This window comes from Vidua chalybeata, unplaced genomic scaffold (genome assembly GCF_026979565.1).
Source record: "Vidua chalybeata isolate OUT-0048 unplaced genomic scaffold, bVidCha1 merged haplotype W_reject_10, whole genome shotgun sequence".
NCBI lineage: Eukaryota > Metazoa > Chordata > Aves > Passeriformes > Viduidae > Vidua > Vidua chalybeata.
Window position 1 is genome coordinate 926,420 of NW_026530345.1, and position 24,469 is coordinate 950,888.

Consider the following 24,469-nt stretch of genomic DNA (forward strand, 5'->3'; position numbering starts at 1 on the left):
AGTGGGATCTCAGTTTGGAGGGGTGGGATGGGGATTCTGTGGGGCTGCGTGGCTGGGATCTATTTGATAGCAAATAAAACCTTCAGACTTACTGATTTCTTTGCCGTTCATTTTCAGTCCGTGGCAGTTCTGTCTGCAGAGCGCCGCCTCACAGAGCGTCCCCTCACAGTTCCCGGCCTTGGCCTGGCCCCGCCCCTTTCCCCTCACGGTTCCCGCCCTTTCCTCGCCCCCTTTCCCCTCACGGTTCCCGCCCTTTCCTCGCCCCCTTTCCCCTCACGGTTCGGCCTTCGGGAACGGGGCAGGTGGAGGAGGGAGGGAGGAAGAGGCGCAGCGGCAGCGAGGAGCAGACGGAGAAGAGCAGAGAAGGAATCGCGGGGCCCTGGCGCTGCCTGAAGTCGCCGCAGCCCCGGGAGCATCGCCCCCCATCCCGCAGGTGCCCGGGGAGGGGGAGCTCAGCCCAAATATGCCGGGGGGTTCCTGGGTTTGGGGTTTTTTGGGGGGATGTTTGGAGCTGGCAGGGCTCCAAAGCCGAGCCGCAGATGGCCCTCGGGGGAACATCGGGGGTCCCGGGGCCCGGAGTGGCTGCTCCCAGTATGAGCCCAGTCACTGCCAGTATGAGCTCAGTCCCTCCCAGTCATTTCCTATGGTGATGCAATTTCCTTCCAGCAAGATCCCGTTTGCTCCCAGTTCCTCCCACTTTCATCCAGTGTGTTCTCAGTTCTCCCAGTTGCCCCTGGCATCATCCTAGTCACTCCCAGTATGGTCCCAGTATAATCCCAGTTACTTTCAGTCACTCCCAGTATGGTCCCAGCTACCTCCAGCATGGTTCCAGTTGCTTCCTAGATCTATCCAGTCAGTCCCAGTATGCTCCCAGTTGCTCCCAGTCACCCCCAGTATGGGGGATGATGTGCAGGGTGTGTTCCCAGTTGCTCTCAGATACTGCCAGTATGAGTCCAGTCACTCCCAGTATAATCCAAATATGGGCCCAGTGTGCTCCCAGTCACTGCCAGGATGAACCAGTTGTGCTCCACATGGTTCCAGTTGCTCTCTTTCACCCTCACTTTCATTCCAGTCACTACCAGTATTTCCCAGTGTACCCCAGTTCCCTCCAGCATGTTCCCAGTTCACAATCAGTTCCTTCCTGTATGATCCCATTTGCTGACAACCACTCCCAGTCAGCCTCAGTGTAGTTGCACTCACTGCCAGTGTGATCCCAGTCACTTCCAGCATGATCCCAGTTCATCCCACTATAAACCCAGGTGTTTCCAATCACCCCCAGCATGCAGCCAGTCACTCCCAGTTCCACCCAGTTGCTCCCAGTTACTCCTACCATGATCCCAGTTGCTCACAGCTGCTCCCAGTAACCCTCAGCATAATCCCAGTCACTCCCAGTGTATCCCATTTGCCCGTAGCATGGTCTCAGTTGCCCCCTGCAGGCTGCTACTCACTCCCAGTATGTTCCACGTATGTTCCCAGTATGAGCCCAGTCTCAGCCCAGTCTCCATCAGTGCGATCCCAGTCTGCCCTGGCACGGCAGTGTGATCCCAGTCTGGTGTCAGTACAAAGCCAGCACAGTCCCAGTCCCTCCCAGTGCTGCCACTCCTGGCATCCCCCAGCCCTCTGTGCGTTCCCCCCTCCCGGCTGTCCCGAGAGGAGCCCCAAGGGCTGGCAGTGCCCAGGCAGGGTCCCCAGCAAGGCCCAGTTGGGATGTGCAGCCCCCAGTTTTCCCAGTTTGCCTCTCCTTTTGCCCGGGCCGGGTTCCCCCCTGGAACAGCGGGTGGGAGCAGCCGAGAGCCCCGCGCTGCCCATCCCGACCTGGCCCGGCTCCATCCCCGCTCCTGCCGCGGGCTGCGAGGGCTGCGGGAACGGGACACCGAGGGTGTCGCTGCTCCTGGGGGAGGAGGAGGAGGGAGGGAAGGGCAGGGATGGAGGAGGAGAAGGAGGTGGGCTTAGGGAGGAGGAGGGAGGGTGGAAATAGGAGAAGGAGGTGGGGTAATGGACAAGGAGGAGGGGGGATCGAAGAGGAGGGATGGAAGGGGATGGATGGAAGATGAGAAGGAGGTGGGGTTAGGGAGGAGGAGGGCGGGGACGGAAGAGGAGGAGCGGCAGGAAGAGGAGGGACAAAGGCGGATCAAGGACAGCAGGCGGGTTCACGCGGTCGAGCCGTCCCTGGATTCGCAGCCCCCACGTGTGGGATCATCGCCCCCCATCCCGCAGGTGAGCGGGGAGGGGGAGCTCGGGCCAGATATCCTGGGGGGTCCCTGGGTTGGGTTTTTTGGGGGGATGTTTGAAGAATGAAGAACTGCCATGCTGAGCAGAAAAGGCCCCTTGGGGGGACATTGGGGGTCCCGGTGGCGGCTGCCGGCAGAGGCAGCCTGGAGGAGCAGAGCCCTGTGTCCCCCAGGAGCCCAAAGTGGGGAGCCCAGAGAGGGGGGAGCGCCGCCATGGGCGGCACCCTCAAGAGCCTGGAGAGGGGCAGGGGGGACTCCTTGGAGCCGCTGCAGCCCAAAGCAGAGAAGAAGGGGAGAAGGGAGCCCGGGAGCCCAAAAAGCCCCGGCAGCCCTAAATGGGGAGAGCCAAGAGGGGGGAGCTTTTGGCATTGCTGGGACTCCCGGCAGCCTGGGGAGGGCGGGCACCGAGGAGAAGGGGGACCCCCAATCCAAGCGTGACCCCCAGCAGCTGGGACAGGGGGGAAGCCCGAACAGCAAAGGGGAGGGAGCAGGGACGGGGAACTCCTGGGAGGCTTTTTCAGGGCTGAATCTTGGTGTTTGGGAGGTTTTTATGGAGCCCAGGTGGCCGGGGACTTCTGGAGATGGACTTGGGCAGAGGGACCTTCAAAGTCAACATGCTCATCCCTTGTTTTCCCCAAACCAGGATTTCCCATTCCTAGCCCATGGCAGGCTGCGAAGAAGAGGAAGACCCTCTCCTTGTCCTTCCTCTCCCAGAGCAGGAGCTGAGGATGGAGAGCAGGGAGGACAAATCCCCGTGGCAGAACCTCGTGGAAGAGGCCGTTTTGAGCGGCTCCATGGTGCAGGAACCCAACGGGGAGGAAAAGCCCCGGAGATGCCGCACGAGGAGGAGCTGCAAACGCAGATCACGGGGATCTGAGGAGGAAAGACCCACCCTGGGCTGGGGAGGCGGCCGGAGATGGAGCCAGAGCTCAGAGCTGGTGGTCCCTGAGCAGCTCCAGGATGGGGAGAAGCCCCACAAGTGCTCAGAGTGTGGGAAGAGCTTCAGGTACAGCTCCCAGCTGAGCAGGCACCAGAGGACCCACACTGGGGAGAGGCCCTACGAGTGTGGGAGTGTGGGAAGAGCTTCCGCCAGAGCTCCAACCTGCTCGTGCACCAGATGATCCACACTGGGGAACGGCCCTACGAGTGTTCTGAGTGTGGGAAGGGGTTTAAGACCAGCTCCGATCTCCTCCTGCACTACCGGAGTCACACAGAGGAGAGGCCCTTCTGCTGCCCCGACTGTGGGAAGGGATTCAAGCAGAAGTCAAACCTCGTCAGTCACCAGAGGACCCACACTGGGGAGAGGCCCTACGAGTGTGGACAGTGTGGGAAGAGATTCACCCTGAGCTCCAGCCTGATCCAGCACCAGAGGATCCACACTGGGGAGAGGCCCTACGAGTGTTCCAAGTGTGGGAAGAGGTTTAAGACCAGCTCCGATCTCCTCAAGCACTATCGGGTTCACACGGAGGAGAGGCCCTTCTGCTGCCCTGACTGTGGGAAGGGATTCAGGCAGAAGTCCCACCTCATCACCCACCAGCGCATCCACACTGGGGAGAGGCCCTACGAGTGTCCCCAGTGTGGGAAGAGCTTCTCACAGAGCTCTACCTTGACCCAACACCAACGGAGGCACCGGTGAGGGAAGCCCTGTGAGTGCCCCGAGTGCGGGAAGAGCTTCATGTGCTGCTCCAGCTCCATCCCCCACTGCAGGACCCAGGTTGGGCAGAGCCCTGGTGACCCACATTCCCTGTGATCTATGCTGGGGACAATATTCTGGAGGATAGATGTGGGTTCTGGAGGTATACTGGAGGATAGATGTGGGTTCTGAGGGTATTTTGGGCAGTGTACTCCATCTCTTTGCCCTCCAAAAGCCAAGAGGGTCACCTCAAAACAACTCAATCCCACTGAAAACAACTCAATTTTAATTCATATGGGCTCAATCCCACCTCAAAATGGCTTGTTCCCACCTAAAAAAAACTCAATCCCACGCCAAACTCACTTGATTCCACAGCCGCCAGGTTGAGATGGGGTTGGAAGGAGATTGGGAGAAGTGGGATCCCAATTTGGAGCGGTGGGATGGGGATTGTGTGGAGCTGGGTGGCTGGGATGTATTTGATAGTGAATAAAACTTTCAGAGTTACTGATTTCTGTCCCGTTCATTTTCAGTCCGTTGCAGTTCTGTTTGCAGAGTGCCACCTTCTCAGCTGATTGTGTTTGTGTCCTCCTTTCTCTCCTGCCTCTCTTTGCCTGCTCTCTTTCTCTCTCTGTGTCTCCCTTGAGCCAGGGCAGCTGCCACCAAAGACCCTGCCCTGATTTAATTCCCAGTGCAGGAGCTACAACAACCATGGGTGAAGTTAGGAAGGCTGGCAGTGAAATGTCACTGTAGGATCTTGCTGCACTTGGCTTTTGGCCCCTTCTTAAGACCTTTGCCTTCAAGGGCAGGAACATATTTCCCTACTGGGAACTGGAATTCCAGACCCTTGGAGTGTGTGCCCTGCAGGACCATAGAGACTGGGATCATGGGGACTGGGATCATGCAGACTGGGATCATGGGGACTGGGATCCTACAGACTGGGGGTGCACAGACTGGGACCATGTGGATCAGGACCATCCAGACTGGGATCATACAAACTGGGATCATTTGGACCGGGATGACTGCACTGAACGTTGTGAACGGAGGGGGTCCCACGCTGCCCAGGGCTCCCTCCCAGTCACTCCCAGTCCCTCCCAGTCCCAGCGCTGCTCTGGGGTGCAGCCAAAGCTCCCCAGAGTGAACTCGGAGGTCCCAGAGCAATCCAGGTACAGGTCCCAGCACCGGTCTTGGAGCAATCCTGGTCCCGATGCCGACCTCGGTCTCAGTCTCGGTCCCAGAGCACCCCCAGTACGGGTCTCAGTGCACCCACTCGACGCCATGTTCTCTAGCCCAGGTGTTGGCAATGCCGCTCTTGAAATGAGTCCCCTTGTCTGACTCAGTCCTCTCAGGGGTGCCATGCCTCCCCAGGACTTGCTTTTCCAGGCCCAGGATGGTGTTGGGGCAGTGCTGTGAGGCACAGGGGAGGTCTCCAAGCATCCCGTGGTGGCTTCTATCATGGTGAGCACGTAGCACTTGCCTTGGCGTGTCTGGGGCAGTGTGACGTGGTCAATCTGCCAGGCCTCCCCATACTTGTACTTGGACCCCCGCCCACCATAGCACAGGGGCTTCACCCGCTTGGCCTCCTTGCTCACAGCACACGTCTCACAGTCATGGATAACCTGAGAAATCCTGTCCATGCTTAGATCCACCCCTCGGTCTCGTGCCCACTTATAGGTGGCGTCTCTGCCCTGATGACCTGAGGCATCATGAGCCCATCGAGCTCAGAACAACTGCCCCTTGTGATGCCAATTCAAGTCTATCTTTGACACCTCTGTCTTTGCAGCCTGATCTACCTGCTCGTTGTTTCGGTGCTCCTCATTAGCCCGACTCTTGTGGACATTGGCATCTACATGGCAGACTTCCACAGGTACCTTCTCCATCCGAGAGGCAATGTCTTTCTGTTGTAGATGTCAGCGAACCCAATGGGAAGAATGATGATGTCTAACTCCATTTCAGAAGGCTGAATGATTTCTTTATTATAATTATGTTATAATACATTAATATGCTATATAAAAGAGGATACTAAATACTACATGCTACTTTCTCTAACTATCATATCTCACTCCTCACAACTCGTGCCCCTGTTCTCCAGAGTCCAGACACAGGTGGATCCAATTGGCCATCAGGCCCAAACAATCCACCATGGTCCAACCAAGTGCTCACTCTGGGTAAACAATTCTCCAAACACATTCCACAAGAGAAAAACAAGGAGCAGAAATAGAAATTGTTTTCTCTTTCATTTCTCTCTGTGCACCTCAATAAAAAATCCTGAGAGAGAGAAATGTGCTTGCCACATCTTTCCACTCATCAGCATTCCAGACTGGTTTTCCTCTAAGCTGCCAGTTGGCCTTTTTCCACCTTTCCAGGCAGCCCCACAGAGCATTGGCTGCCATCCATGAATTGGTATAAAGGCAGAGCTTTGGTCACTTCTCTCTTTCAGCATTGCACAGAGCCAGCTGAACGGCCTTGAGTTCAGCAAGTTGACTTGATCCACCTTCTCCTCAGTAGCTTGTGCAGCCTGTCGTGTGGGGCTCCATACGGCTGCTTTCCACTTCTGGTTCATCCCTACGATGCGACAGGAACCGTCCGTGAAAAGAGCGTAGCGTGTTTCCTCTGCTGGCAGATGGTTGTATGGTGGAGTTTCTTCAGCCTGTGTTACTTCTTCTTGCTCCTCTTTGTCACTGAGAGCAAAGTTTTCACCTACTGGCCAGTTTTTATTTCCAAAATCCTGATTCTGGTTTCCAATACGGGTGCACTGTGTGATGAGGGCAATCCACTTGCTCTGTGTGGTGTCGGTGGCGTGGCAGGATGTGGGAACCTTTCCTTGAAACATCCACCCAGCACCGGCAGTCGGGGTGCCAGGAGGAGTTGTGCTTCTGTGCCAATCACCCCCAAGGCAGCTTGAACTCCTTCACAGGCGGCCAAGATTCCCTTCTCTGTGCGAGTGTACTTGGCTTCAGACCCTCTGTAGCTTTGGATCCAGAATCCCAGTGGTCGGCCTCCAGTCTCCGCAGGCACCTTCTGCCAAAGGCTCCAGGACAAGCCATTGTTCCTGGCTGCAGAGTAGAGCACATTCCTCACCTCTGGTCCCGTCCTGACTGGGCCAAGGGCGACTGCATGAGCGATCTCCTGCTTGATCTGGGCAAAGGCTTGTTGCTGCTCAGGGCCCCAGTGGAAATCGTTCTTTTTGTGGGTGACCAGGTAGAGAGGGCTCAAAATCTGGTTTTACTCAGGAATGTGCAATCTCCAAAAACTGGCTTCCAGCAGAATCTGGACGATCCTCTCTCCTTTCTCAAATACTTCCATTGCTGAGTTCCCCCACACAATGATGCCATCGATGTACTGCAGGTGTTCTGGAGCTTCACCCTTTGCCAGTGCAGCCTGGATCAGTCCATGGCAGCTGGTGGGGCTGTGCTTCCACCCCTGGGGCAGTCGGTTCCAGGTGTACTGCACGCCCCTCCAGGTGAAAGCAAACTGAGGCCTGCATTCTGCTGCCAGAGGAATGGAGAAAAGCGCGTTAGCAATGTCAGCAGTGGCGTACCACTTTGCTGCCTTGGACTCCAGCTTGTACTGGAGCTCCAGCATGTCGGGCACAGCAGCGCTCAGCGGTGGAGTCACTTCATTCAAGGCATGATAGTCCACAATCTCCCTTCTCTGTCTGACTTGTGCACAGGCCAAGAGGGGCTGTTGAAGGATGAGTGGGTTTTGCTGATCACCCCTTGGCTCTCCAGCTCACGGATCATTCTGTGGATGGGATCACGGCATCCCGATTTGTTCAATACTGCCAGCGGTGCACTGTCGAGGTGGCAATTGGCACTCGTTGCTCTTCCACCCTCAGGAGTCCTACTGCAGATGGATGCTCTGATAGTCCAGGCAAGGTGTTCAACTGCTTCATGTCCTCTGCCTCTCCAGCAGCTATGCCAAAAGCCCACCTGAGTCCCTTTGGGTCTTTGTAGTAGCCATTCTGGAGGAAGTCTATGCCCAGAATACACGGGGCCTCTGGGCCGGTCACAATGGGATGTTTCTGCCACTCCTTCCCAGTCAGGCTCACCTCGGCTCCCAACAGGGTCAATTGCTGTGATCGATCCCCCCGTCAGCCCGGCAATGGAAACAGGTTCTGCCCCCACATGTCCCCATGGTATCAGGGCACACTGCGCACCAGTATCAGCTAAGGTTTCATATTTCTGTGGCTCTGATGTGCCAGGCCATCGGATCCACGCTGACCAGAGATCCGGTTTTCCCGTGCCTCTCCCTGGCTCGAGGCAGGGCCCCTCTAGCCCTGGTTCCCATTTCTTCCCTGGGCATACATACTAGAGGCTCCTTCAAGGGGATCTGACAGATCATACCCGGCAGCTCGGTCACGGGAGGCTGAGGCTGCCTTCACCTTAGTGGAATTCTCTCAGTTAGTGTTTCCCTGCTTGCGTAGACACAGCCATGCTGCCAGGACAGAAGTGAGCTGATGAACTTTGGACCTGATTAGCATAAAAGATTTGATAGTCAGAATGCCTTGGCAAGAACAAACAGAGCTTTGAAGACTGCAAGAAGACTGAATCAAGAAAGAAGATTGAATCAACTTCTATGAGCAAGAGATGTTGCAAATTGGATAAGTTTGTTTATGTGTTGATTCACCCAATCATTGTCAAAAAAAATTACTAGTCTTCCTAGAATTGTGTATAAGCATGTGTAGTCCATGTGGAAAACATGTTCACTCTCCTGTGAAAATGTAAAAAGTTTAATAAAGGACAATGGGAGACAAGGACCACAGAGCAAAGGTTATTTATGGCCAGGTGCATCTTGGCACTCAGCCAAGAGCACCCTGTTACCTTCGGGGATCTCCCTTAAATACCTTTTCCCTCACATCAGCCTGTTGCCTATTCACAGCCCCTTATGCATATCCATAACCTAGTTTACATTTTCCAGGAACTATTTTACATGGCCCCTCCTTGGGTCCCCCTTTTCAGAGCATGCGTGTTTCCTGGCTGGAGTTTGGCTCCTTCTCTTTATCACTTCCAGTTCGGGCCTTGGTCCACACTGCCTTCAGATGGTGAGTGCTGATCGTTGGCAGATCTGTAGCAGGTGTCCTCATCCTGTGTTCATTGGATGTTATCCCATCCAAGCAGGCATTTTAACACAAGCAGACTTCTGTCAGCTATTGCACTACTATGTCTAAGCTTAATTAACAACAAAATTAGAAACTTTATCTTTGGAACAAAGTTACTTGAACATCACACATATAAAATCCACTTTGATGTTTGCAAAAGCCAATATTATAATACGTAGCTATAACACTGCTCTCCTGCAAGGAAAGGCTGACACAGCTCGGCTTCTTCAGCCTGGGCAAGAGACTTAGACTTGATCCAACTGTGGCCTTCCAGGACCTGAGGGCAACCTACAAGAAAGCTGGACAGGGGCTTTGTAGGAGGGCAGGCAAGGACAGGACAAGGGAGAATGGATCCAAATGGAAAGAGAGTCGGTTTAGGTGAGGGATTCAGAAAAAAGACTCTCCTGGAACAGGTTGCCCAGAGAAGGTGTGGCTGTCCCGTCCCTGACAGTGCTCAAGGCCAGGCTGCACGGAGCTCTAGACAAGCCGGGCTAGTGCAAGGGGTGCCCAGCCACAGCAGGGGGGTTGCAGCCGTGTGATTTTTCAGATCCCTTCCAAGCCAAACCATGCCACGACTCCATGATTCTGGGATACTTCCCCTCCTCATCCTCTGGCAGAAAAAGAAACTTGGCCCCAAGTTCCACATTGCAGACCATGTCCTTTGGCAGCCTGCAACTGTCTCAACAGAGGATGAAAAGAGATGAATTTAATGACACGATTTCCCTTTTCTACATGAAAATTAAATGCTGCACTCCTGTCCAAAAACTGTCGGAAACTGTCAGAAAAGGCAATTCTTCCCCATGAAATGCTACACCTCAGCCAAAGAAGAAAGAAGCCACAAGCCAGCACTCTTCTTTATTGCTAGATTGTTTGATTTGGTTACTTCTCTAATAGGAATTCCTTGGGGGTTTCATTTGTTTGTTTCTCTCTTTCGTTCCGCGGGGCGCGCGGCGGCTCCTCCGTTGGGTTCGCGGAGGCAACGGAGGAACGTTCGCGAGCTGCGGCGGTTCCTCAGCAGCAGCAGCAGCAGCAGCAGCAGCAGCAGCAGCAGCAGCAGCAGCGCTTCTCTCGATCGGTTTTCCGCTCGACTTTCCACTCGCTCCCCATCCCCTTCTCCCTCTCACACTCACTCCGCTCCCGTCCCGTCCCGTCCCGTCTGTGTCCCGCCTCTCCCAGCCCGGCTGATGCCGCGTCCCGCAAGGCGCCCCTCGGCGGGGTCGCCCCGTGCCCGCCCCTGCCCGTCCCGCCGCGGAGCCGCCTCCGCCGGGCTCTCTCCGTACTGGCTGTGGCGCCGCTGGAAGTGCCGCTCGCTCTGGTGCTGGCGGAGCAGCGCGGTCTTTTGGCTCCGCCTGGCGCGGGCTCTGGCCCGGCCCCGGCCGAGGCCCCGGCCCCGAACGAAGCTCCTGCCGCGGTTCCGCCCGCAGCCGCCCCGCTGCCGCCCCGCGCCCGCCCCGTCGCCGACAGCGTCGCCGGCGGCTTCCCCGCTCCGAGCTCCGCCGCTCGTCAGCTCGGCCGCCGGCCCCGAGCCGCCGCAGCCCGGGGCGGCTCGGCAAGCAGCAGCGCGCCGGGCGCTCGGCTTGGCGGGGCAGAAGAGCGGGAGCGCGGTGCCGCCCGCACGGGCGGAGAAGCCTCCCCTGGAGCAGCTCTACCGGGAGGGCCCGCTGCTGGGGAGCGGCGGCTGCGGCAGCGTTTACTCCGGGACCCGGCTCGCCGACGGCGCCCCGGTAAGAGACGGGGCCGGAGCGGAGGGGGCGGCGGGCGGCGGGCAGCGAGCTCAGCCCGGCGCTCGCCTTGGCTTGCAGGTGGCCATCAAGCGAGTGTGCCGCGATCGCATCCCGGAGTGGGCGCGGCTGGTGAGTGAGCGGGGCCAGCGGGAGAAGGCGGCGGGGCGTGCCGGGCGGGGCTAAGGCGAGGCCCGGCAGGGTGGCAGCCGGAAGGCTGCGAGGGGAGCGAGCGGCGAGTGAGCGGGGCCCGCGCAGCGTCCCGGGCCGGGCAATGGCGAGCGGCGGCGGGGCCGGGCAGGGGGTGGCCAAGGCGCGGCGCAGCATCGGCCCCGCTGAGGGCATCGCGGTCCCCCCGCAGCACAACGGCGCCCTGGTGCCCCTGGAGCTGGCGCTGCTGTGGATGGTGTCGTGCCCTGGCTTCCGCGGCGTCGTGCGGCTCCTGGACTGGTTCGAGCTGCCCGACGGCTTCGCGCTGGTCATGGAGCGTCCGCAGCGCTGTCAGGACCTCTGGGACTTCCTGCACGAGCGGGGGTTCCTGACGGAGCCCGTGGCGCGGGGGCTGTTCCGCCAGGTGCTGGAGGCCGTGCGGCACTGCACCAGCCGCGGCGTCCTGCACCGCGACATCAAGGCCGAGAACGTCCTCGTCGACCTGGCCACGGGCGAGGCGAAGCTCATCGACTTCGGCTGCGGCACGATCCTCCAGGACACGTTCTACACCCGGATGTCAGGTGAGCCCAAAGCCGGGGCCCAGCCGGGCAGAGGAGGTTCCCCCCTTGGCTGGCAGAGGGGGAAGAGGGAGACAGGGAGGGGAGGGTGCAGAATCCTCCTTCAGCCGGCTGCAGCCAAGTTGCTTTTCGGCGGGGCAGGGGCTGGCTGTTGTGGAACGGGGGCGGGCTGGGAGGGAGGGAGGAAGGGAGGGAGCAGCATCGGCCTGATGAGCTGTGCCTGTGACCCATAGGAACGCCGGAGTACAGCCCACCGGAGTGGATCCTCTTTGGCTGCTACCATGGCCAGCCAGCCACCATCTGGTCCCTGGGCATCCTGCTCTATCACCTGATCTGCGGGCACCTTCCTTTCCACACAAACGAGGACATCGTCCGGGGCCAGCTCTTCTTCCCGCCCCGGGTGTCTCAAGGTGGGGCTGCGCCTTCAAGGCTCAGGAGGAGGAATGGGGCTGGGAGGGGGCAGCTGGCACATCAGCATCCTGCTCTTGCAGCTAGTGAGGCGGTTGATCTCCTGGGCTTAGCTGGAGGAGGTGGCACGTGTGCCTCTGTGCTGCTCTCCTCCGGAAGGGAGGATCCATGGGAAGCTTTTGGCTGCAGCTCTGAGCACTCCTAGTGTGGCCTGGGCACTGTGGAATGTGGGAGAGCATGGACAGGAGCCTTGTCCCGCTGAGCGTCGGTTTCTGGTTTCTCTCTGCAGAGTGCCAGCACCTCATCAGGTGGTGTTTATCCATGGACCCCGCAGACAGGCCATCACTGGAAGACCTTTTTGAGCATTCTTGGCTGCAGGAGCCCTGCCTGGCCCAGGAGACAGCAGAGACCCATCCCTCTGCTCAGTAGGATCCAGGGGCCCAGCAAGTACCAGCTGCATGCGTCTGGTGGCACTCCAAGAAAACCCCAGAGCGTTTCCCTGCGGCCGCAGCACGGAGGAGAGAGCGCAGCCGAGGAGATGCTTCCGCTGGTCCCCGGCGAGTTGTGGAGGGAGCGGCTCAGTGCTCCCCGTGCCACTGGAGAAGTGGTGGCAGTGCGGTGAAGGTGCCACGGACTGGAACAGGGGAAACATCCCCCTGCAGCTCAATGACATCGGGATGTCCCCGCAAGCCGAGGCACAGCTGGCGTGTTCTTCTGGAGCACCACGTGGAGCTGGGAACACCATCCTGGAGCTGGCCGCTGGCGGGGCAAAGCCGAGCGGCTTTGGCTGCGGCCCCTTCCTGGAGGACACGCTCTGCGCCCCGATGAAATCAAGATGAGTCCCCAGCCGGCGCAGGGGCGGGGGGATGCTCGTGCTTCCAGGCATGGCAGGGCTCGGCCTGGCCACGCGCCGCAGGTTCCCCGCTCGGCGGCGCTGGGGAATATTAATTTTTCCCCTGGCTGCCGAGCTGCTTTTTGGTGGGACAGGGGACAGATGTTGTGGAAGGGGAGCAGGCTCCTGGCCTTGCTGACAGCTTCTGCCAGCCAGCCTGGCACGGGCTGGGGCGGGGGCAGCCAGCCTGACAAAACATCCATCCATGTGGATGGTGGCAGCAGAGGGGGACGGGTTCCGAAGCCGTGCCCCAGCTGGTCTGCTTTGCAGGCCCTCGAGGAAGGGGTGCGTTTACGGGTGGGAAAGGTGGGGTTTTTCCCCACCCGTGGACAGGTTTCATTCTCGCATGGAGTGGTCAGACCCTCCTCAGGCCCGTGAAACGGTGACAGGCTGTGTAGGTTTTTCTTGTTTCCAGATCTTGCTTTGAATTGACTTCCATGCAATTGTTCTTTGTTTTCCCAGGAAGATTACACCTGGTGCCCGGACCGGACGGGGAAGCGCCTGCACCGTCCGTGGAGCACATCCAGGGCCAGCGCTACCCCAGGGGCCACGGCCTGCAGGGACATCCCCTTCAAGAAGGACGAGGACCTCGTGTGGGATCGGCTCCTCTCCTGGCAGCAGGTCTGCAGAGGTGGGTACCCGGCTCCACAGCTGGGCTGGCAGAAGGGCTTCGGGCAGAGGGCAGCGGGCACACGGGCATCCCGCCCTTGCAGCTGCTGAGGAGGCTGCTGTGCTGTGCTGAAGCGGAGGAGGTGGAACGTGGCCTGCCACGCTGCCCTTCTCTCGAAACAGAGAATGGCTCGGGAGGTTTGGGCTCTGAGCACAGCCAGCAGCCTGGCCCGGGCACAGGCCATGGCAGGACAGGGCACAGGAGCCTTCTGTGACTGACCGTGGCTCTCTGGTTTCTCTCCGCAGGCTGCCAGCACCTCATGCCATGGAAATGGCTCCGCTCGGCCTGCCAGGCTGGGAGGGCTGGAGGGCGGCGGGTGTTCATTTGCTGTCAGAAAGGAATCGTTCTATTTTTTTGTCATCATCATGATCAGAGCATTTCTTTCATCCTTTTCCAAGCTTTTGGCCTCCCTTCCTCCAGGGTAATCTTTTTGTGTCCTTCCTCAGCCACTTGATGGCATTTGGCAGGGGGGGTTAAGCAATGTGAAAAGTTCAACAACAGCTCCTGTTGCCAACTGCAGCAGCCCCTTCAAGAGCCCTGAGCTTCCAGCGAGGTCCACGTGTGCCTTGCCAAAGGGAGTGGTTTGCAGCGATGGCGTTGTCGCCCTGCTGCAAAAGCTGGGAGGAAGTCAGAAGTGGCAAAATGCCAATTTGGCTCAACCCCTGCCCAGGTTCTGCATCTTTCCCCTCTGCTCGGTGACAGGCAGGCAGGGCTGGACTCCAGCAAGGTTCAAGTTCTTGGTGCTCCCTGGCATCGAGGGGATCAAGTAAACTCTTGTATGCAGTGGCTGCAATAGGGCTACTGAAGGGAAAAAGGAGATGTCGTGAGGTGGGGAATCCTTCTTGTCTCCTTTGTCTCCCCAGGAGCCCCTTGGAAAGGGAAATGCCCACACGGGTTTATCTGACTCCTTCCCAGCCAGCCTTTCCCTCAGTCCCGGCTCTCATTTGCTCTGCAGGCTTCACCAGCTCGCTCAGCTCAGAGGAGCTCTCAGAGGAGAAAACGCTGCCTGGCGTGGGGCTGGCTGATCCCTGTCTCATCTTGATTCCATTTCCGTGCTCCCTCCCCCATCCAAGAGAGCGAAGGATCCCGCACAACCTGTCACAATCCAATCTTGTGGGGTGTTTGTGATGGTTTGTTAACCGATCCCAAAAGTGCAAAACTGCAAATGGCAAGGGACCATCACTTGAATCACAACAAATGCATCTTTATTTAGGTACCAACAGCAAATGCAATAGAAGGGACAGAAAAGGGAAATAGAGAGAAAAGAGAGGAAGGGGAATAGAGCTACCACCGTCGAGATGAGATCCTCGATGGTCCAGCCATCATTCACTATCTCAAATAACTGAAAAAAGCACTGGAAAAGAATTTGTTTTTTTAAAATTAAGTTTAAAAAAAAGGGAAGGAATTCCATAAAGAAAACCAAAGAGTATAAATACAGTAATTTAAACTTCTCAAAGCCCTTTGCTAATGGAGCCCTGAAGCCCAGTCACGTGCAGTGTGGCCTCGGCAGTGCCTTTGAGCCCAGAACTGCCAAGGGACAGGGCCGGGATGAGCCTTCACCCAAAACAGGCTCCAAGACTGAGTGGGAATCAATCCAGAACAGGGCTCACACAAAGAGCAAAGCCTCAAGGCCAAAGCCAAACCTTCATCAGGTTGGATTTGTTTGAACACTGAACTTCAGCAAATTTGCTTGTCTGGTAACATCAGTGTCACCATGAAACTTTACATGAGCTACTAAATAAGCACTGTCCTGTCCTGAGCTGTGTGGCCCAAATACTGTTGAGAACTTGCTCTGCCTCTGCCCTGTGCCCCCGGGGCTGCTCTTGGCCTGGCAGCCTCAGTGGGAGCCAGCACTGGCTGCAGCCCCAGCGGGCCCCCCAGGACAAGGCCCAGCAATGAAGAGGCCAATGAAAGCACTGGGCAGCAGCAGAGCCCTCAGCAGAGTTCTTTGGACAACCACAGACTGGCCACAGCTCCACTGCAGCCTCATTGGGAATCTTCCCTTACTGTCAGCAGCATTTAAAGATGTTGGAGGGTAGAGATCAGCCACAACTTACTGTTTCTTTTCCTTCCACTACTGGAACCCCACATAGCACAGGACCATAGAAATGGCACAGTGAACAGTGTCACTACCGTGCTTATCATGCAGGACCTGCGCACATCCTGGGGGCAGACAATTCTTGGGGTGCTCAAAGGATTCCTGGCATTTATGTGTGACTTGCCAAGCTCTTCTGTGGGAGCAAAAGGGAGCGTGAGCCCGTGCTGTGCTGCACTGCCGAGCTGGCAGCACGGTGGACACGGCCAGGACGTTCTCTGTTTCCCCCAGAGCTGGGGCCTGCAGGCCCCTTGCCGCCCCTTGGCACAGGCTGTGCCACCCAACAAAGCCCAGCAGGCCGGGAGGAGAGCCCGGGGCCAGCGCAGCTGCTTGGGCAGTCGCTGCTTCGAGGGACACGGGCCAAACCCATCCCTGAGCAGCCCAGAACAGGAGCACAGGATGGAGAGCAGGGAGGACAAATCCCCGCGGCAGAACCTCGTGGAAGAGGCCGTTTTGAGCGGCTCCACGGTGCAGGAACCCAACGGGGGGGAAAAGCCCTGGAGATGCCACACGAGGAGGGGCTGCAAAAACAGATCACGGGGATCTGAGGAGGAAAGAACCACCCTGGGCTAGGGAGGCGGCCGGAAATCGAGCCAGAGCTCGGAGCTGGTGGTCCATGAGCAGCTCCAGGATGGGGAGAAGCCCCACAAGTGCTCAGAGTGTGGGAAGAGCTTCAGGTACAGCTCCCAGCTGATCGTGCACCAGAGGATCCACAATGAGGAGAGGCCCTGCAAGTGTGGGGAGTGTGGGACGAGCTTCAGCCAGAGCTCCAACCTGGTCAGCCACCAGTAGATCCACACTGGGGAACGGCCCTACAAGTGTTCCAAGTGTGGGAAGAGGTTTCAGACCAGCTCCGATCTCCTCAAGCACTATCGGGTTCACACAGAGGAGAGGCCCTTCTGCTGCCCTGACTGCGGGAAGGGATTCAGGAGGAACTCCCACCTCATCACCCGCTCTCCTCTCCGGGGAGAGGCCCTACGAGTGTCCCCAGTGTGGGAAGAGCTTCTCACAGAGCTCTACCTGGGCCCAACACCAACGGAGGCACCGGTAAGGGAAGCCCTGTGAGTGCCCCGAGTGTGAGAAGAGCAAAACTCCATCCCCCACTACAGGACCCACACTGGGCACAGCCCTGGTCACCCACATTCCCTGTCATCCATGTTGGGAACACAGCTGGCTGCTTTTCCTTTTGTGTTCACCTTAATTTTTTTCTCTTCTCCATCCCTCTGCACTCCAAAAGCCAAGAGGGATCCATCTTTCACCTCAAAACCACTCACATGCTACTGAAAACAACTGTATTTTAAGCCATAAAACACAATCCCACCTCAAATTGTTTGTTCCCACCTCAAAAACCTCTATCCCTTGCCAAACTCTCTCGATTCCAGAGCCTCCAGAGTGAGATGGGGTTGGGAGGAGCTGGGAGAAGTGGGATCTCAGTTTGGAGGGGTGGGATGGGGATTCTGTGGGGCTGCGTGGCTGGGATCTATTTGATAGCAAATAAAACCTTCAGACTTACTGATTTCTTTGCCGTTCATTTTCAGTCCGTGGCAGTTCTGTCTGCAGAGCGCCGCCTCACAGAGCGTCCCCTCACAGTTCCCGGCCTTGGCCTGGCCCCGCCCCTTTCCCCTCACGGTTCCCGCCCTTTCCTCGCCCCCTTTCCCCTCACGGTTCCCGCCCTTTCCTCGCCCCCTTTCCCCTCACGGTTCGGCCTTCGGGAACGGGGCAGGTGGAGGAGGGAGGGAGGAAGAGGCGCAGCGGCAGCGAGGAGCAGACGGAGAAGAGCAGAGAAGGAATCGCGGGGCCCTGGCGCTGCCTGAAGTCGCCGCAGCCCCGGGAGCATCGCCCCCCATCCCGCAGGTGCCCGGGGAGGGGGAGCTCAGCCCAAATATGCCGGGGGGTTCCTGGGTTTGGGGTTTTTTGGGGGGATGTTTGGAGCTGGCAGGGCTCCAAAGCCGAGCCGCAGATGGCCCTCGGGGGAACATCGGGGGTCCCGGGGCCCGGAGTGGCTGCTCCCAGTATGAGCCCAGTCACTGCCAGTATGAGCTCAGTCCCTCCCAGTCATTTCCTATGGTGATGCAATTTCCTTCCAGCAAGATCCCGTTTGCTCCCAGTTCCTCCCACTTTCATCCAGTGTGTTCTCAGTTCTCCCAGTTGCCCCTGGCATCATCCTAGTCACTCCCAGTATGGTCCCAGTATAATCCCAGTTACTTTCAGTCACTCCCAGTATGGTCCCAGCTACCTCCAGCATGGTTCCAGTTGCTTCCTAGATCTATCCAGTCAGTCCCAGTATGCTCCCAGTTGCTCCCAGTCACCCCCAGTATGGGGGATGATGTGCAGGGTGTGTTCCCAGTTGCTCTCAGATACTGCCAGTATGAGTCCAGTCACTCCCAGTATAATCCAAATATGGGCCCAGTGTGCTCCCAGTCACTGCCAGGATGAACCAGTTGTGCTCCACATGGTTCCAGTTGCTCTCTTTCACCCTCACTTTCATTCCAGTCACTACCAGTATTTCCCAGTGTACCCCAGTTCCCTCCAGCATGTTCCCAGTTCACAATCAGTTCCTTGCAGTATGATCCCATTTGCTGACAACCACTCCCAGTCAGCCTCAGTGTAGTTGCACTCACTGCCAGTGTGATCCCAGTCACTTCCAGCATGATCCCAGTTCATCCCACTATAAACCCAGGTGTTTCCAATCACCCCCAGCATGCAGCCAGTCACTCCCAGTTCCACCCAGTTGCTCCCAGTTACTCCTACCATGATCCCAGTTGCTCACAGCTGCTCCCAGTAACCCTCAGCATAATCCCAGTCACTCCCAGTGTATCCCATTTGCCCGTAGCATGGTCTCAGTTGCCCCCTGCAGGCTGCTACTCACTCCCAGTATGTTCCACGTATGTTCCCAGTATGAGCCCAGTCTCAGCCCAGTCTCCATCAGTGCGATCCCAGTCTGCCCTGGCACGGCAGTGTGATCCCAGTCTGGTGTCAGTACAAAGCCAGCACAGTCCCAGTCCCTCCCAGTGCTGCCACTCCTGGCATCCCCCAGCCCTCTGTGCGTTCCCCCCTCCCGGCTGTCCCGAGAGGAGCCCCAAGGGCTGGCAGTGCCCAGGCAGGGTCCCCAGCAAGGCCCAGTTGGGATGTGCAGCCCCCAGTTTTCCCAGTTTGCCTCTCCTTTTGCCCGGGCCGGGTTCCCCCCTGGAACAGCGGGTGGGAGCAGCCGAGAGCCCCGCGCTGCCCATCCCGACCTGGCCCGGCTCCATCCCCGCTCCTGCCGCGGGCTGCGAGGGCTGCGGGAACGGGACACCGAGGGTGTCGCTGCTCCTGGGGGAGGAGGAGGAGGGAGGGAAGGGCAGGGATGGAGGAGGAGAAGGAGGTGGGCTTAGGGAGGAGGAGGGAGGGTGGAAATAGGAGAAGGAGGTGGGGTAATGGACAAGGAGGAGGGGGGATCGAAGAGGAGGGATGGAAGGGGATGGATGGAAGATGAGAAGGAGGTGGGGTTAGGGAGGAGGAGGGCGGGGACGGAAGAGGAGGAGCGGCAGGAAGAGGAGGGACAAAGGCGGATCAAGGACAGCAGGCGGGTTCACGCGGTCGAGCCGTCCCTGGATTCGCAGCCCCCACGTGTGGGATCATCGCCCCCCATCCCGCAGGTGAGCGGGGAGGGGGAGCTCGGGCCAGATATCCTGGGGGGTCCCTGGGTTGGGTTTTTTGGGGGGATGTTTGAAGAATGAAGAACTGCCATGCTGAGCAGAAAAGGCCCCTTGGGGGGACATTGGGGGTCCCGGTGGCGGCTGCCGGCAGAGGCAGCCTGGAGGAGCAGAGCCCTGTGTCCCCCAGGAGCCCAAAGTGGGGAGCCCAGAGAGGGGGGAGCGCCGCCATGGGCGGCACCCTCAAGAGCCTGGAGAGGGGCAGGGGGGACTCCTTGGAGCCGCTGCAGCCCAAAGCAGAGAAGAAGGGGAGAAGGGAGCCCGGGAGCCCAAAAAGCCCCGGCAGCCCTAAATGGGGAGAGCCAAGAGGGGGGAGCTTTTGGCATTGCTGGGACTCCCAGCAGCCTGGGGAGGGCGGGCACCGAGGAGAAGGGGGACCCCCAATCCAAGCGTGACCCCCAGCAGCTGGGACAGGGGGGAAGCCCGAACAGCAAAGGGGAGGGAGCAGGGACGGGGAGCTCCTGGGAGGCTTTTTCAGGGCTGAATCTTGGTGTTTGGGAGGTTTTTATAGAGCCCAGGTGGCCGGGGACTTCTGGAGATGGACTTGGGCAGAGGGACCTTCAAAGTCAACATGCTCATCCCTTGTTTTCCCCAAACCAGGATTTCCCATTCCCAGCCCCTGGGAGGCTGCGAGCAAGAGGAAGACCCTCTCCTTGTCCTTCCTCTCCCAGAGCAGGAGCTGAGGATGGAGAGCAGGGAGGACAAATCCCCATGGCAGAACCTCGTGGAAGAGGCCGTTTTGAGCGGCTCCATGGCACAGGAACCCAACGGGGAGGAAAAGCCCCGGAGATGCTGCACGAGGAGGGGCTGCAAACGCAGATCACGGGGATCTGAGGAGGAAAGACCCACCCTGGGCTGGGGGAGGCGGCCGGAGATCAAACCAGAGCTCAGAGCTGGTGGTCCATGAGCAGCTCCAGGATGGGGAGAAGCCCCACAAGTGCTTGGAGTGTGGGAAGAGCTTCAGGTACAGCTCCCAGCTGATCGTGCACCAGAGGACCCACACTGGGGAGAGGCCCTACGAGTGTTCTGAGTGTGGGAAGGGGTTTAAGACCAGCTCCGATCTCCTCCTGCACTACCGGAGTCACACAGAGGAGAGGCCCTTCTGCTGCCCCGACTGTGGGAAGGGATTCAAGCAGAAGTCAAACCTCGTCAGTCACCAGAGGACCCACACTGGGGAGAGGCCCTACGAGTGTGAGAAGTGTGGAAAGAGATTCACCCTGAGCTCCAGCCTGATCCAGCACCAGGTGCGCCACACTGGGGAGAGGCCCTACGAGTGTTCCAAGTGTGGGAAGAGGTTTAAGACCAGCTCCGATCTCCTCAAGCACTATCGGGTTCACACGGAGGAGAGGCCCTTCTGCTGCCCTGACTGTGGGAAGGGATTCAGGCAGAAGTCCCACCTCATCACCCACCAGCGCATCCACACTGGGGAGAGGCCCTACGAGTGTCCCCAGTGTGGGAAGAGCTTCTCACAGAGCTCTACCTTGACCCAACACCAACGGAGGCACCGGTGAGGGAAGCCCTGTGAGTGCCCCGAGTGCGGGAAGAGCTTCATGTGCTGCTCCAGCTCCATCCCCCACTGCAGGACCCAGGTTGGGCAGAGCCCTGGTGACCCACATTCCCTGTGATCTATGCTGGGGACAATATTCTGGAGGATAGATGTGGGTTCTGGAGGTATTTTGGGCAGTGTACTCCATCTCTTTGCCCTCCAAAAGCCAAGAGGGTCACCTCAAAACAACTCAATCCCACTGAAAACAACTCAATTTTAATTCATATGGGCTCAATCCCACCTCAAAATGGCTTGTTCCCAACTCAGAAAAACTCAATCCCATGCCAAACTCACTTGATTCCACAGCCGCCAGGTTGAGATGGGGTTGGAAGGAGATTGGGAGAAGTGGGATCCCAATTTGGAGCGGTGGGATGGGGATTGTGTGGAGCTGGGTGGCTGGGATGTATTTGATAGTGAATAAAACTTTCAGAGTTACTGATTTCTGTCCCGTTCATTTTCAGTCTGTTGCAGTTCTGTTTGCAGAGTGCCACCTTCTCAGCTGATTGTGTTTGTGTCATCCTTTCTCTCCTGCCTCTCTTTGCCTGCTCTCTTTCTCTCTCTGTGTCTCCCTTGAGCCAGGGCAGCTGCCACCAAAGACCCTGCCCTGATTTAATTCCCAGTGCAGGAGCTACAACAACCATGGGTGAAGTTAGGAAGGCTGGCAGTGAAATGTCACTGTAGGATCTTGCTGCACTTGGCTTTTGGCCCCTTCTTAAGACCTTTGCCTTCAAGGGCAGGAACATATTTCCCTACTGGGAACTGGAATTCCAGACCCTTGGAGTGTGTGCCCTACAGGACCATAGAGACTGGGATCACATGGACTGTGATCCTATGGACTGGGATCCTACAGACTGGGGGTGCAGAGACTGGGACCATGTGGATCAGGACCATCCAGACTGGGATCATACAAACTGGGATCATTTGGACCGGGATGACTGCACTGAACGTTGTGAACGGAGGGGGTCCCACGCTGCCCAGGGCTCCCTCCCAGTCACTCCCAGTCCCTCCCAGTCCCAGCGCTGCTCTGGGGTGCAGCCAAAGCTCCCCAGAGTGAACTCGGAGGTCCCAGAGCAATCCAGGTACAGGTCCCAGCACCGGTCTTGGAGCAATCCTGGTCCCGATGCCGACCTCGGTCTCAGTCTCGGTCCCAGAGCACCCCCAGTACGGGTCTCAGTGCACCCACTCGACGCCATGTTCTCTAGCCCAGGTGTTGGCAATGCCGCTCTTGAAATGAGTCCCCTTGTCTGACTCAGTCCTCTCAGGGGTGCCATGCCTCCCCAGGACTTGCTTTTCCAGGCCCAGGATGGTGTTGGGGCAGTGCTGTGAGGCACAGGGGAGGTCTCCAAGCATCCCGTGGTGGCTTCTATCATGGTGAGCACGTAGCACTTGCCTTGGCGTGTCTGGGGCAGTGTGATGTGGTCAATCTGCCAGGCCTCCCCATACTTGTACTTGGACCCCCGCCCACCATAGCACAGGGGCTTCACCCGCTTGGCCTCCTTGCTCACAGCACACGTCTCACAGTCATGGATAACCTGAGAAATCCTGTCCATGCTTAGATCCACCCCTCGGTCTCGTGCCCACTTATAGGTGGCATCTCTGCCCTGATGACCTGAGGCATCATGAGCCCATCGAGCTCAGAACAACTGCCCCTTGTGATGCCAATTCAAGTCTATCTTTGACACCTCTGTCTTTGCAGCCTGATCTACCTGCTCGTTGTTTCGGTGCTCCTCATTAGCCCGACTCTTGTGGACATTGGCATCTACATGGCAGACTTCCACAGGTACCTTCTCCATCCGAGAGGCAATGTCTTTCTGTTGTAGATGTCAGCGAACCCAATGGGAAGAATGATGATGTCTAACTCCATTTCAGAAGGCTGAATGATTTCTTTATTATAATTATGTTATAATACATTAATATGCTATATAAAAGAGGATACTAAATACTACATGCTACTTTCTCTAACTATCATATCTCACTCCTCACAACTCGTGCCCCTGTTCTCCAGAGTCCAGACACAGGTGGATCCAATTGGCCATCAGGCCCAAACAATCCACCATGGTCCAACCAAGTGCTCACTCTGGGTAAACAATTCTCCAAACACATTCCACAAGAGAAAAACAAGGAGCAGAAATAGAAATTGTTTTCTCTTTCATTTCTCTCTGTGCACCTCAATAAAAAATCCTGAGAGAGAGAAATGTGCTTGCCACATCTTTCCACTCATCAGCATTCCAGACTGGTTTTCCTCTAAGCTGCCAGTTGGCCTTTTTCCACCTTTCCAGGCAGCCCCACAGAGCATTGGCTGCCATCCATGAATTGGTATAAAGGCAGAGCTTTGGTCACTTCTCTCTTTCAGCATTGCACAGAGCCAGCTGAACGGCCTTGAGTTCAGCAAGTTGACTTGATCCACCTTCTCCTCAGTAGCTTGTGCAGCCTGTCGTGTGGGGCTCCATACGGCTGCTTTCCACTTCTGGTTCATCCCTACGATGCGACAGGAACCGTCCGTGAAAAGAGCGTAGCGTGTTTCCTCTGCTGGCAGATGGTTGTATGGTGGAGTTTCTTCAGCCTGTGTTACTTCTTCTTGCTCCTCTTTGTCACTGAGAGCAAAGTTTTCACCTACTGGCCAGTTTTTATTTCCAAAATCCTGATTCTGGTTTCCAATACGGGTGCACTGTGTGATGAGGGCAATCCACTTGCTCTGTGTGGTGTCGGTGGCGTGGCAGGATGTGGGAACCTTTCCTTGAAACATCCACCCAGCACCGGCAGTCGGGGTGCCAGGAGGAGTTGTGCTTCTGTGCCAATCACCCCCAAGGCAGCTTGAACTCCTTCACAGGCGGCCAAGATTCCCTTCTCTGTGCGAGTGTACTTGGCTTCAGACCCTCTGTAGCTTTGGATCCAGAATCCCAGTGGTCGGCCTCCAGTCTCCGCAGGCACCTTCTGCCAAAGGCTCCAGGACAAGCCATTGTTCCTGGCTGCAGAGTAGAGCACATTCCTCACCTCTGGTCCCGTCCTGACTGGGCCAAGGGCGACTGCATGAGCGATCTCCTGCTTGATCTGGGCAAAGGCTTGTTGCTGCTCAGGGCCCCAGTGGAAATCGTTCTTTTTGTGGGTGACCAGGTAGAGAGGGCTCAAAATCTGGTTTTACTCAGGAATGTGCAATCTCCAAAAACTGGCTTCCAGCAGAATCTGGACGATCCTCTCTCCTTTCTCAAATACTTCCATTGCTGAGTTCCCCCACACAATGATGCCATCGATGTACTGCAGGTGTTCTGGAGCTTCACCCTTTGCCAGTGCAGCCTGGATCAGTCCATGGCAGCTGGTGGGGCTGTGCTTCCACCCCTGGGGCAGTCGGTTCCAGGTGTACTGCACGCCCCTCCAGGTGAAAGCAAACTGAGGCCTGCATTCTGCTGCCAGAGGAATGGAGAAAAGCGCGTTAGCAATGTCAGCAGTGGCGTACCACTTTGCTGCCTTGGACTCCAGCTTGTACTGGAGCTCCAGCATGTCGGGCACAGCAGCGCTCAGCGGTGGAGTCACTTCATTCAAGGCATGATAGTCCACAATCTCCCTTCTCTGTCTGACTTGTGCACAGGCCAAGAGGGGCTGTTGAAGGATGAGTGGGTTTTGCTGATCACCCCTTGGCTCTCCAGCTCACGGATCATTCTGTGGATGGGATCACGGCATCCCGATTTGTTCAATACTGCCAGCGGTGCACTGTCGAGGTGGCAATTGGCACTCGTTGCTCTTCCACCCTCAGG

General features: G+C 57.4%; 1 protein-coding gene and 1 pseudogene across 1 annotated transcript; both read left to right on the forward strand.

Annotated features, from left to right (window-relative positions):
- The first annotated feature begins 2,130 nt into the window (after positions 1-2,130).
- Positions 2,131-21,156, forward strand: LOC128783082 (zinc finger protein 436-like; annotated as a pseudogene).
- LOC128783035 (serine/threonine-protein kinase pim-1-like) lies at positions 9,962-14,324 on the forward strand. Its single transcript, XM_053933618.1, has 5 exons — positions 9,962-10,686; positions 10,765-10,815; positions 11,045-11,414; positions 11,645-11,821; positions 12,109-14,324. The coding sequence occupies exons 1-5, from the start codon at positions 10,147-10,149 to the stop codon at positions 12,246-12,248; spliced, it is 1,278 nt and encodes a 425-aa protein (XP_053789593.1). The 5' UTR covers positions 9,962-10,146; the 3' UTR covers positions 12,249-14,324.
- Positions 21,157-24,469: the final 3,313 nt, after the last annotated feature.